The sequence below is a fragment of the Chenopodium quinoa genome, unplaced genomic scaffold, assembly GCF_001683475.1.
Source record: "Chenopodium quinoa cultivar QQ74 unplaced genomic scaffold, ASM168347v1, whole genome shotgun sequence".
NCBI classification, from domain to species: Eukaryota; Viridiplantae; Streptophyta; class Magnoliopsida; order Caryophyllales; family Amaranthaceae; genus Chenopodium; species Chenopodium quinoa.
This window is the reverse complement of record NW_018743066.1, coordinates 667,291-679,958: the sequence shown is the minus strand read 5'-3', so window position 1 is coordinate 679,958 and position 12,668 is coordinate 667,291. Positions and strand designations below refer to the sequence as shown.

Here is a 12,668-nt window from a genome sequence, read left to right as displayed (position 1 = left end):
TATCCTTTCTCTAACTCAAAAGAGAAATTATTCTGCTAAAGTATAAAGAAAGCTCGTGTTTGAGATAGATTTAACTCAATGTACACGTTCATGCTTCATGGGTCTTGTTAATGATTGCTGCTACTTTGGCTTGCTGCAACCTTGGTCTTCTTACTTTTCTTAAGTATTTCCAATACTAACGCAACCACCCCCCATGGTGCAAGCACACCAAAGATAGCGGCCCTCGCATCTATACCAGGTTTGAGGATAGTGAGACCCAAGCTTATGTTGAATAGGCCGAGGATTACCGTTACTCTCCCAACTAAGTGGTGGTACTTGCTCCAGTAGGATCTGTACATGTGGTCCTTATGTGGTCTAAGCACAAGTGCAGATACCTATAGATTCAAAACACGAAAAATAAGTACTCCTTTGATCCCTAAAATTTAAAGACCGGTGTCTATCCTAGCACATATCAAACTAATTGGTAATCCGTAGTAAAGTGTTATCATATTAAAAAGTGTTGCAATTATTTTGAAAGTAACGAAAAAGATAAGAGTTGTACTCGTAATTACTCTGTTGAACGGTGAATACACGTATGTATAGTACCTGAAACGTGGCCATACAAAAGAGGGCCGTCCCGATCCGTTTATGGTCGGCAAAATGTCTTAGGCCTTGGATACTATTAAGTTTGAGACCAATGGCCCAACCTGTAGCACCAAGAATGTATGCTGGGATTTGGCACCCAATATGAAGATAAAACCAAGTTGAGTCATCTTTTGGGAAAAATTCCTTGTAATGTCTTGCTATCATAATTCCCAAAGGCATCAATATTCCCCAGCCAATTATATTTACAGTTACATGCGCCTGAAATTGAAGTTATAATGTTTGCATGAATAAAAAAGTAGTGTATAACTTTTACTTGCTACCATAAATTCCAAAGGCATCAGGATTCGTCATTGGTTTTTGTTTTTCTTGAAAACTAAAAATGAAAATGAAAACAGACATTATAGTTTCCACTTTTCTATTGCCGTCAATGTTAAGTTCATTATACAATCTATATATGACTTAAAATTTAAAACCCAATTTATCTCTTGTGTTATCGTATTTTCTTGATATTATTATGAAAAACCAGTATGTACTTATCATAATTTTTATGTTTTTGTTTCCAATCAACACGTACGTTTATTAATAATTTGGAATTTAAAATCCGAAAGAAAACTCACATTTCTAAACGGAGTAGGTTTTTCAGAGAGGATGATGTCACCGGAAAGAAGGTTAAGGGAAGCCATGGAATGAAGGTTAGGGTAAGCCAAATTATGCCATAGGGGAGTCCCATACTCGTTTAAGAGCCCTTCTTGCCAAAGTTGATTAATCAGAGTCTTATTTTTAGGGACCTTAATCATTGCAAATATAAATATTTCGTCTTTAATAATCACGGCCTTTAGTCCTATTACATCGAAACTCAAAGCACCCTTAGCAAGGCCTGTCCTATAGGACATAATAGGGGATGTGTATGCCAAAACCGACCCATTGTCACCATTGCGGTATGCCACCAAAGTTTGTGCTCCAAGCATGGCTTTCCCCGTAGGGTTTATGGCCCATGCAACCCACTTGGCCAAGGAGCCGGGTCCCACCCCGGGGTGGCGGTAGGCCATGTCGAGTGTTCCGATTGAAGGGTTGTAGTTGTAATGTAGGGAGGAGTTGAAAAAGGGGAGATCAACACAATTTTTATAGCCATGTGGTTTTTTTAAAATTGGTGCAAATTTGTAATTGGCGCACGGAGTCGTCGATTGTACGTAAAAGGGTAGAGTTGTAACAAACAATATGAATATGGAAGAAAACATTTTTTTTTTTTCACATATGAGAAAATGATTTTGAAGTTTTTACCAGGTGTCAAAAATTATGGCGAAACAAGAGGATATTAGTATGCATGTTACAGATTGTAATTCTACATACATTAACATTATTATATTATCAAGACAGCTATAGATCGAGTTAAGGAATCCAAGATTATTATTGTTCAATCCATGTAATATTTGAAAAAAGGGACTAAATATAGTGTTATAAACTTATCATGACTATTTCATGTATCAAGCTAAATTGCTAATGAGAGCATATTGCAAATTATTTTGCTTTGATCATTAATAAAACATTTCAACCCCGTAGATTTGATGATCAAAATTAAAAGAGCAAAGCACATCATAAGGGTGTAACTTCAAAATTGAACATATTTTGTTATGTAAAAATGGTGCACAATGTACTTACCTAGCTTTGTATCTTTTTAATTACGCGTCATCTTACATGTTCTTAAGAAACACGAGTATATATACTTGTATTTATTTATCTATTTATTCATTCGAGCACTTATATATATTCTGCAAACTGCAATGTGGTATGCATGCTCTATATCACTCAAATATAATTTGATACATGTTAATTGCTATTTGTTATATGCATATATAGACCACAAATAAGTTCCGTATGATGTGGTGGGTAAGAACGATGATCAAACAAATAAATAAAAAATTGTTGATTTAGAAATTAGATATATATTTGGATATTCTTGAAAATTGTAGGTTATTGGAGGGAAAAAAAAGTTGATTATACCCTAATTAGGAAATTATTATCAACAATAATACGTCTATTCACCAAGTTGTTGCACTATATTTGTACCGATAATTGCTTGCATTGCATGCCAAATTGCCAATCATTATACGTAATAAAGTAGTTTGTTTTCCTAACCAATGTTCTTTATGTATTGAAAATGTAAACCTGTTACAAATTGATTAAATCCAATAACAGAAAAGAATATATATCATCCTCTTTAACCTAATTTTATTTAAAAATAATTAAAAACAAATCAAGTAATTAACCATACATATGACATTAATACAATATCACATCTAAAAATGGGCTTCAAAAATGTCAATCTGCTAAAAAATTGAAAGAAAATAAAGAAAGCTCATACAAAAACTAGACTTAAATCAATGTGTGTAGTGTACTACGTTCTTGGCCCTTGTTAAACGATACTAAAATAGTGTGCTGCTATTTTCATCTGATTTTCACTTATCTGCAAAATCGGACTTGTTTCTTTTGTTAACAATGTACTCGAGCACAAAGTCAGAGAGCACATATACCAGAAGCAGACCCAGGTAGGCAATCTTCCAACCTAGAGCAGGATCGAGGAGCTTGAGACCTTGCAATATATTGACGGTGCTTAATGCCAGTATCAAGTATCCAATTGTATGATGGTATTTATTCCAGTAATTTCTATAACGGTGTTCTTTATGTGGCCTAATTAAAAGAGCAGACACCTGAAAAATTATTGTTGTAAACAAAACACAAATTAAATGTAACAAACCCTTATAAATTATATGGAACCTTAATCGTTTAAATACTATAAGGATTCCAGGTGATCCTGAGATCGATTCTCATCACTTGCCCTTCTGGCTCTCTAAACATCAAAAAAAAAAATGTATGTTATGTATGTACCTGAAGCGTGGCCATACAAAAGAGAATGATGCCGATCCATCTGTGGGATAGGTGGAAGAACTCGTGGGTGCCGTTGCTGATTTTGAGACCGGTGGCCCAACCAGCCACTCCGACGATGTAGGCCGTGAGTTGACACCCAACATGAAGGTAGAACCAAGTTGGGTCTGCTGATGGTATAATAGCCTTCATATGCCTTGCTATCATTACTCCCAATGGCATCAATATTCCCCAGCTTACTACATTCATCACCCCATGCGCCTAGATCATAATTTTATTTTTATAAAATGTAGGGTGTAACGTAACATAAATATGTAACCAACTAGGGACGTACATATGTATAATATACAACAAAATTATACTCGTATTAAATTATAAATGTCTAAACAACAAAATTATGTTTTGCATTTTCACATTTTTATTTTATTTTCACGTTTATCTAATATTGTAATGTTAACCGTTCTTTCTCAATTTTAATTGTTTCCCTTGGTTTGTAGTTGTAACAAATGTATATATGTACTTATACATTATAAGGTAACAACATATTAATGGATTATTATTAAAACTAAAACATAGACTTACATATTTCCATGAAGAACCAAGACCGCTGGCACCACCAGTAGGAGCGAGGGCACCGGAAAGTAGATTAAGGGAAGCCATGGAACGAACGTTAGGCCCCGAAAGCGGATGCTGCTGGATAGTCCCATCCGCGGAAAGGGGCCCTTCTTGCCAAACCTGGTTAAGGACCGTCCCATTATTAGGGACCTTAATCGTTGCAACCATAACAATCTCATCATTAACAATTTCGGCCTTTAGTCCCGTTACATTAAAACTCAAGTCACCCTTAGCAAGGGTGGTCGCATAGGACGTTATAGGGGACGTGTATGCCACAATGGACCCGTCTTTGGGACTACGGTATGCCACCAATGATTGTGAACCAACCATGCCTTTCGCGGTAGGGTTAAGGGCCCACGCAACCCACTTTGAGGAGGCCCCGGGTCCCATACCGGGGTGGCGGTAGGCAATGTCTAGTGTTTCCAATGAAGGGTTATAGCTATAATGTAGGGCGGAGCTTAATACCGGGAGATCAATACAATTTTTATAGCCATTTGGTTTGTTTAAGGTTGCCGCGAATTTGTACTTAGTACATGGAATAGATTGAGCATTGGAACGTAGAGTTGTTGTAATTAATAACAACATAAAAATTAATAAGTATCTATTTTCCATAATATTGATATTGTTTTTATTTATTTATTTTTTGGGTTAGAGGAGAAGTAGGAAACCGTAAAATGTAAGGTGAAAGAAAAGTAATTATAGGCAGTAAATCTGCATATAATATAAAGGAGAGAAGATAGGGGGAGAGGGATTTTAGGACAACTGCTAATTACCTACCACTAATGTGAATATCAGGTTTTTACCTAATAATATTATGTTATGTAAACAAGAAACAAATTTTATTGTTTACATTCTTGTGTTATTTGTAATCTTGAACATTCATGAATTGAAATAACTTAATTATCAGGCAGTTTTATTAATATTGTGTAGTTAAAGGTGAGGAAAAAATCTTACCCTAATTATTTGATTGGGTGTAGAATGACTAGTGTTTTATTAAAAACAATGGACAAAATTAGATTAGAAATACCTCCGTAAACAAATTAAATTTTCACGAGGAAACCTAACGCATTTAACGCTAATATAGAAGGGAATCAAGAACTAATATAAATTCATTATTTGAAACTAATTTAGACCTTACAATTGACTAGTATTAATTTTACAAATGTCCAATTTGCTTCATGATTAACACATAAAGTTATTCTTAATTATCAAAAGTCCATATAAAAATTTGGAAGATGTATACGATAATATGGTCTATTTCAATAGGGATTGTCTATTTTCATTCACTTGATGACTAAGAGGCTATCACCTTTTACGCTTATTTCTTTTTGTTAAGCATGCAACACCTTCACTTATTCCTTTTTGTTATGCAACACTTTTAACTCTTTGAGGGTTTAATGACCATGAAGTGAAAGGCCCACTTAATATTCTTTCTAAGGGCCTTTTGAGAACTGGGCCATTAGAATAAAGAACTCGTCAAATTTTGGTCTTTTATTTTCTTTCTTTGGTCCACTATAAATATAGGCTTTTGGTACTACAAATACAACTCTATTAATTTTTCTTTTTAAAAAAAAAATATGTATGGTTAATATTTATTGCAAATGCGCAATAAAAAAAATTTCTGCAAAGAATTGGGTTCGGGTTATGAGTTTTGGTCTATAGGCAAGTAATTAATAACCAGATACAATCAAGATATTCATCATATAATCATACAACTTATGTTTTCTTTCACGATTAAATAACCTCAACCTCATCACGGAGTACCTCAAGTGTATCATACAATCATTCACAAGGTACAATCGGTTTAACACAGAGCTATCAAATAAGTAGTCTTGATTTTATCATCTAAATGTATACGTAGTATAATTTAATAAATGACAACATATCTATATGACTATATCTGGCAAGTTGAAGTATAAAACTTTTCACATTATCTTAATGATACTCTTGAGTGATTTTAATAAAAACACAAGAAGAAAAGGACAGTGCTGAACTGGTGGAGTTGAAAAGGCTCACAAAATTGACATTTAAATTAAATATATTATTTTATAATTTCAAATCAAACTATCAAACGTAACCTGTTATTTAAGAACAAAAGTTCTAATATGAACAACTACCACTTGTCTCGAATGTTTTTATGATCATGATAATAATCATGACTTTACACAGCTAAGAGGATAAAGAACATAAATTTAAACTCTATAAACTATTTCACATTGATACTGTCTTATTCTTGAAATTTCGACTCACTTAGTATTTACATAGTTATCAAATATTAAGTTTTTATGAGTATATATATAAAGGAAAAGAATTAACACCAGTGAATTACCTAGCTAGATTAGTGTGAATGTATATTTTTCAAAATTTTAAACTTTATATAATCTCTATATACATACAGAGATACAATCAGTGATATTAATGATCAAAGATACCTATAAAAGTAGCAAGTATGTAAAAGTCAAATGAGTCGAACTTTTAAAAACAAGGATGCAGGCATGTATTTAGATGATGAGTAGAAGTTTGACAATAGGCGGTAGCTAAGAGGAAGGGGTCAGAGTGTGTATGTCACAGTGTGCAAGCGGGCAAAAGCTCAAGTACAAGGAATTATGCACTGTCCGCCACTAAATATTTAGGATGTTGATAGAAAATAAAATCATACAAACAACAAACTGACAAGGTTTGGTCCCATATTATTATATCTTTAGCCCCCCAACTGTTTAATTTCCTTGGACCATCTTCATTTTCCCTCCACAATATTTATGAACTAGTAATTGTTTGACCTGACCATTTAAGGTCTTAATCAAGTTGTTGGCATGATGTATAATGGTTGATCATTCTAGCTATTGTTGTATTACTTAGACAAATAGTGCGCAGTTGGCTTGTAATTGGTTTACTTATTAAACGGTTTAGGTTTACCCACTTGATGTTATTAATTACTTTCTCGGTTTTTTTTACTTGACTTGTTTCTTTTTTCACGCTTTCTAATGCAAAACTTCAATGATTTATAATTTTAATTCTCCATAAGTAAAAATTATAAAAGTTATATATTATGATAGTACTTTTTGAGATGAATTCAAAAATATCCAACCATGTTTTTCCTTACAAATTATTCACAAAAGACGGTCAAAGGAGGAGTGGTGAATAGTATAAAAAGTCAAAGCGGGTCAAGTAAAAAAAACGGAGGAAGTATGTGTTTATATTGGTTGATCGACGTTGTTAGTTATGGACATTTTTCAATTGTTTATGGCCTAATTAATCTAAAGTCGCAGATTAACGTTTGCTATTATAAAGAGAATGAGGTGCGCCAATGACAATTATTTTTTTTATTAACATTTATTTATAATTAAATTCTAAGGGTGTGTTTTATTCACCTGATTCCCGCTTATCTGACTAAATTATAAGGGTGTGTTTTATTCACCTTATTTCATCTCCCTCCCCTTGTTTTCCTTCCCTTAACATTTTCTATATGGTCTGAATTTAATTGAACTTATTTAAAACTTATTTTATTTGTAATTTGAACTTAAGTAACCCTTTTCAGAACTTATATGTTTCTTGAACTGAACTAATAATCTGAACATATTTTTCCTAAATTGAAGTCATCTGAACTTATTAGAACTAAAGTAAGTGAAATAAGGTGAAAAGAACCGGCCTTAAATTGTTGACACATTATTGATTGTTAAAGACAATTGAAAATGAGTGAGTTGGGTGCTAGTCTTCTAGTACTAGATGTTGGTAACAACAAACAACAATACTAATCTACTAATGAGGAATTGAAAGGGATCGAAGATGCCTAAGCCCCACGATTAGCCAACTCAAAAATATCAATCTACATCACAATTCTGAGGGTTCCACAATTGCAAAACCATATAGAAAATCAAGGCTCAAGCAAAATCGTGAGGCTAATAACACGACTAATTGGATTGCTAGTATCCGATGACTAGTCACTTCAAAATAAAAAGAATAGTATATCTTATTTGCATTAATAAATATTTTTAATAATTGGTGTAGAGATAGGCACAAACGTATGTATATAATGTAGATGAGATTTGATCTCAGTCTTGAGTACCAATCCTCAACATTTTAACCAATTAAGATAGTTAATCACCCATAACACAGCATGAAAATATAAAGTTTGTCAAAGCACATTAAATAGTAAAAATATATGTAAATAATTTAGCACATTAATATTTTGAAAACAAAGGCCATTTATTTTTTCATAATTATATAAAGTTCTTAATTTAGGATGGCATCAATAAATGTAATGACAAACAAATGGCCCATTAATATTAGGACAACTCCAAAAAATACAATTGTGTCTATTTACATTATTAACTTGCATGAGAGGGATTGAGTACTTTGATTTTCATCGTTTAATTTCCACTCATATTATATTGGATTAGTTGTCACACCAATGTTTATTGCAAGTTTACAACCAAATAATTCTTTCAAATATATATATATATATATATATATATATATATATATATATATATATATATATATATATATATATATATATATATATATATATATATTTTAAGAAAAAAACATGTGGTAAGTGGTAATCAACTTTCAAGCAATCAAAATATAACTATATATTTAATAAGTGATTATTGTACGGGATTTACTTAGTAGTGGTGAAAAAAGTAATCAAGTATTCACCAAAAAGACAGCTTTGGATACCACCATGGAAAGAGGCTTGACTTTGAGTACTAATTTAATTTGTGTCAAAGCCTAAGAGAAATTAATCAAAGTAATGTAGTAGTCCAAGTCTGCGGGATAATCATCAAGCTAAGTAACTAGCTTTTTCTCTAAAAGATGAATAATATAATTTAATCCATGGTAATGATATACTGTAGAGTGCTATGTTCAATTTAATTGATAAACATTAACCTTATTTGTACACTAATCATTAATAAGGGTAAAAAAATATATTATCGCATGAAATTTTTTAGATTCGTATTAATTTTTCACTATGTACAAGTATACAACAACAACAAATTAGCCTTAGTCCCAAATAATTTGGGACATAGTTAGCTTCGTACTTAAATCAAAAGAAATTTACAATCTATACATGTAAATACTGTAAAATAGACATGGTTTGATCTAGTTTAGCATGATCTGATCTTTTTTGAAGTAAGCAAATACGCGCTTAAACAACTTGAATAAAAAAATCTATCTTTAATACATACTCCATAGCATTTAGCAATGCATGAATGAATAATCAAAAATATATGTTGATCAATGTAAATTAAACTACATTTAATTTAATTTAATGAATTGCGAAGTACATTTTTTTAGCTTTTATGCAATTGTAACTTGTAAGACTAGTAGCACTCGATCGTAAGGATTGTATATATCATTTTTAAAAATATAATTAAAGTAGGAGATTACGTGTTGGTAAAATACTGATTTCAATATATGTGTTGTAATTATGACAAACATGCTTTATTTTTCACTTAGGAGGAGTCAAATTTGGTTCTAAATTTTTGTGCATCATAAAAAATAAAGTTAGTGTTTACCTGTAAAAACATCTTAGTAATCACCATCAATATTTTCTTGAAGTAATTATTAACCACACAATATAAGAGGATATTATTGCTTAGTTTGGACTCCATAATTTCATTTCAATCTTTAATTATATTCTTTGACAAAATGGTGATGTCAAGTAGTAGCTTTAGTTTGAGTGTCACTCTCGACTTGCTTTTCTTTTTTTTTTTTTTTTTTTTTTTTGATCTCCATTAATATTAATTACGTGTGCAATATAATTATGCTATATGCATTCGTTTATCTTTATCAGTCAACCTTGAATTATCTTTACGGGACCTTCTTAGAACTTACCTTCACATATCGACAAATTTCATTATACAAATACATACGGAGCATACAAATAAAATCTTTGCACCAAAAGAATAATATCATCTTGAGCTCATTGCCTTATATTATTTCCACCGATAAGATCTCAGTTCTAACTTATTTATTATACTCCCTCCTCAATACACAAAAGTCTAATTAGTTTTAGTTTGGCATGTCATAGAAAGTTTAAATGACTTAAAAAAGACGGTTTTAGCAATCTCTCTTCAAAGGCGGGACTATAAATGCTAACACTAGATCGAAGTGGCCTGTTGCAATTTGGTTAAATTGAGACCTAAAATCAATTTTTTTGAGGAAAAGCATGTTACTAAATTAAAAAAAAAAAAACAGGGCCCCTTTTATAGTAGTTTCACTTAGAGACCTTGTACGGTTGACCACCCTACACATGCTCAGAACCACCCTTGTCTCTCTTTATTACTATGGAAGTATGGAGTGTCTTACTCCTCTCGCTCACTCCATACTATTTAGTATATATTTAGTGATTTACACAATTTTGCTGCTTTTAATAACTTTATCCAACTTTTTATTCAATCTTATTTATTTTAATCACCTTTTCCTTAAATCCACTCGAATTTTTCAAGTATTCCTAGAGCTGAGAAGAGTATGTAACAAGTGTTTTAGAACGGTGTAGTATGCTTTTTTCTACTAGTACACACGGGCTACAAGTGATACGAGTACAACCCATTTGAATTGAATTCTAAGATCGATATACAGGATGTTACCTGCATATCATACATACAAGTATAAGATTTAGGAAAAATATAATGAATTTTTGTAAAGAATTTCCTATAATGAAGGTTCGTCGTAGTACGTGAAAGTGTGAAACATAAGCTAAGGTTCTTGCAATAGACTAATAGTACGTGCTCCTCCTTGTCTCTTTGATGTGGTACAGGTCATGCATTCATGCATCAAAACCTTATTAATTAGTAAGAAAGATAATTTAGTAAAGAAGATTATTGTGTTGTTGGTTGTTACGTATGATATCAAACCTAGCTATAGGAATAATATCATGCAAGATAATTATAATTTAATTAATATTTATACTCTTACTTATGCAAGTATATATGTACTAAATTGGTGCACTAATATACCTACTACAAGGCTACGTAGTAGTGTAGGTTGTACATATATACATGAAGCAAATCATAAATGAATTAATAAATATATAATTGAGCAATTTTTTAATGTAAATAAATAGAATAAAAGGAGTAAAATGCGTAGGTTTATGATGGTTCAAGCATTGAGGTCGGGGTTGGGACAACCAAATCTGCCTAATCCAATGTTGACTCTTTAATTAAGGGTGATTTACAACTCATCATGTCCTTAATTCAAACCAATGTACCTCACTATTTTCATTATTATATTAATTTGTTTAGTTAATTTTAGTACAAGTGTACTATATATTTAGTTCTCAATTACTTTTTAATTAAATTTTAGGTGTAGTGCCCTTAGTAGTAGGATTCAAAAATGAGGAGTGCAATCTAAGACTCACACGTTTTCACAATATTTTGCTTTTTATTATTTTTATTTAAGCTATGATTAATTTGTCCTTTTTATTATATAGTATTTAATATACTGATTTTTGTAAATTTAATTTGTCGTATTTGTTGATAGTCACCGATTTTGGATTGGCAATATAATTCTTATCAGTGGAATATAGCAAAATTATACAAATGTAATAGAGCATCTTAGGGTATATATTAATTTTTATTAACATTAATTACCAATCTAACAATCTTATATTATAGTTGTTTGGGTCCAATTTATCTAATTGGGCCTAGTCATGTATTTGGGTCCAATTATCTTATTGGGCCTGGTCACTAAATGACTCCATATTCCAAGGTCAAGGCCCGAGCCTCCAATCAAGCCAAGTCAACCAAGAGTCCTTTGGTTCAAATTGTCATGGTCAGCCCATGACTATTTAAAGGCCCAATTACTCTCCTCTCATCATGTGCAAAGGTATAAAAGCCTTCAATTCATTCATTTGTAACAACACAACAAAGCCTCAAGCATTAAATCTCTTGCATAGCTTTCTCTCTCTAAACACTGTTTGACTTCGGCATCGGAGGGGTCTTCCTCGGATCCACCCCCGAGGCCAGTTTACGTGTTTTAGTTGTGCAGTAAAAACCTTAGGCCCAGCATCAATTAGACCGGACCAGTCTTCAGCCACTTCAGCGGGCCTTCGGCAAGGCCCCTTTGTTTTCATCCGAAATAATTTGGCGCCGTCTGTGGGGAAGACTTTCAAAAATCTTTAAGCCAAATCTCTAATCAAAATCATCTTGCAATCATCTTAGTAGCAATGGCTAAGAACCGCAAGAGCAAAAGCCTCCGTCAAGGAGCAGGCGAAAAGCCTAAAACTCCTACACCATCACCCTCACCGGACCGGAACTCTCCCAAGGGTGCCAGTTCGGGGGGAGGATCATACAGGGAGGATTCCCTTTCTCCCGTAATTCACAACTCTCATCATAGGCCGAGTCCCTCTCGGTCTAGCAGAGGTCAGTCCGATTATAGGACTCATTCAGTGCCCCAAAGCCAACCATCGACCATCCGCTCTCATTCCCACACTCAGCCGAGGACCCCTTTGACGGGGCCCAGCTCGGAGGAGGTGGCGAGAGCGCTGGCAGTGCTCATGGAGGCAATGAGGGCACAAAATATGCCTCCACCTCGCGATCGAACTCCTCCGCATACCCGGCATCAGCGGAGGAAGCTAG

At 33.0% G+C, this 12,668-nt stretch overlaps 2 protein-coding genes across 2 annotated transcripts; both read right to left on the bottom strand.

The window, feature by feature from the left end:
- Window positions 1–107: 107 nt before the first annotated feature.
- On the bottom strand, window positions 108–2,040 carry LOC110731131 (cytochrome b561 and DOMON domain-containing protein At5g47530-like). Its single transcript, XM_021910965.1, has 3 exons — window positions 1,203–2,040; window positions 586–843; window positions 108–374 (listed from the first exon to the last, which is right to left on the bottom strand). Exons 1-3 carry the CDS (start codon window positions 1,821–1,823, stop codon window positions 108–110), a joined length of 1,146 nt encoding a protein of 381 aa, XP_021766657.1. The 5' UTR covers window positions 1,824–2,040.
- A 762-nt stretch (window positions 2,041–2,802) lies between these two features.
- On the bottom strand, window positions 2,803–4,992 carry LOC110731102 (cytochrome b561 and DOMON domain-containing protein At4g17280-like). The gene is made up of 3 exons (XM_021910941.1): window positions 4,051–4,992; window positions 3,472–3,729; window positions 2,803–3,293 (listed from the first exon to the last, which is right to left on the bottom strand). Exons 1-3 carry the CDS (start codon window positions 4,693–4,695, stop codon window positions 3,042–3,044), a joined length of 1,155 nt encoding a protein of 384 aa, XP_021766633.1. The 5' UTR covers window positions 4,696–4,992; the 3' UTR covers window positions 2,803–3,041.
- Between the last annotated feature and the right edge of the window lie 7,676 nt (window positions 4,993–12,668).

Bases quoted from the DNA above. Each gene is read 5' to 3' on its own strand.
- LOC110731131 (XM_021910965.1), bottom strand. From the start codon at position 1,823: ATGTTTTCTTCCATATTCATATTGTTTGTTACAACTCTACCCTTTTAC. The intron at 844-1,202 runs GTGAGTTTTCTT...CTTCAATTTCAG, and splicing joins AACCTACTCCGTTTAGAAAT to GCGCATGTAACTGTAAATAT. The intron at 375-585 runs GTACTATACATA...TTGAATCTATAG, and splicing joins TTTGTATGGCCACGTTTCAG to GTATCTGCACTTGTGCTTAG.
- LOC110731102 (XM_021910941.1), bottom strand. From the start codon at position 4,695: ATGGAAAATAGATACTTATTAATTTTTATGTTGTTATTAATTACAACA. The intron at 3,730-4,050 runs GTAAGTCTATGT...ATTATGATCTAG, and splicing joins TTGGTTCTTCATGGAAATAT to GCGCATGGGGTGATGAATGT. The intron at 3,294-3,471 runs GTACATACATAA...ATAATTTTTCAG, and splicing joins TTTGTATGGCCACGCTTCAG to GTGTCTGCTCTTTTAATTAG.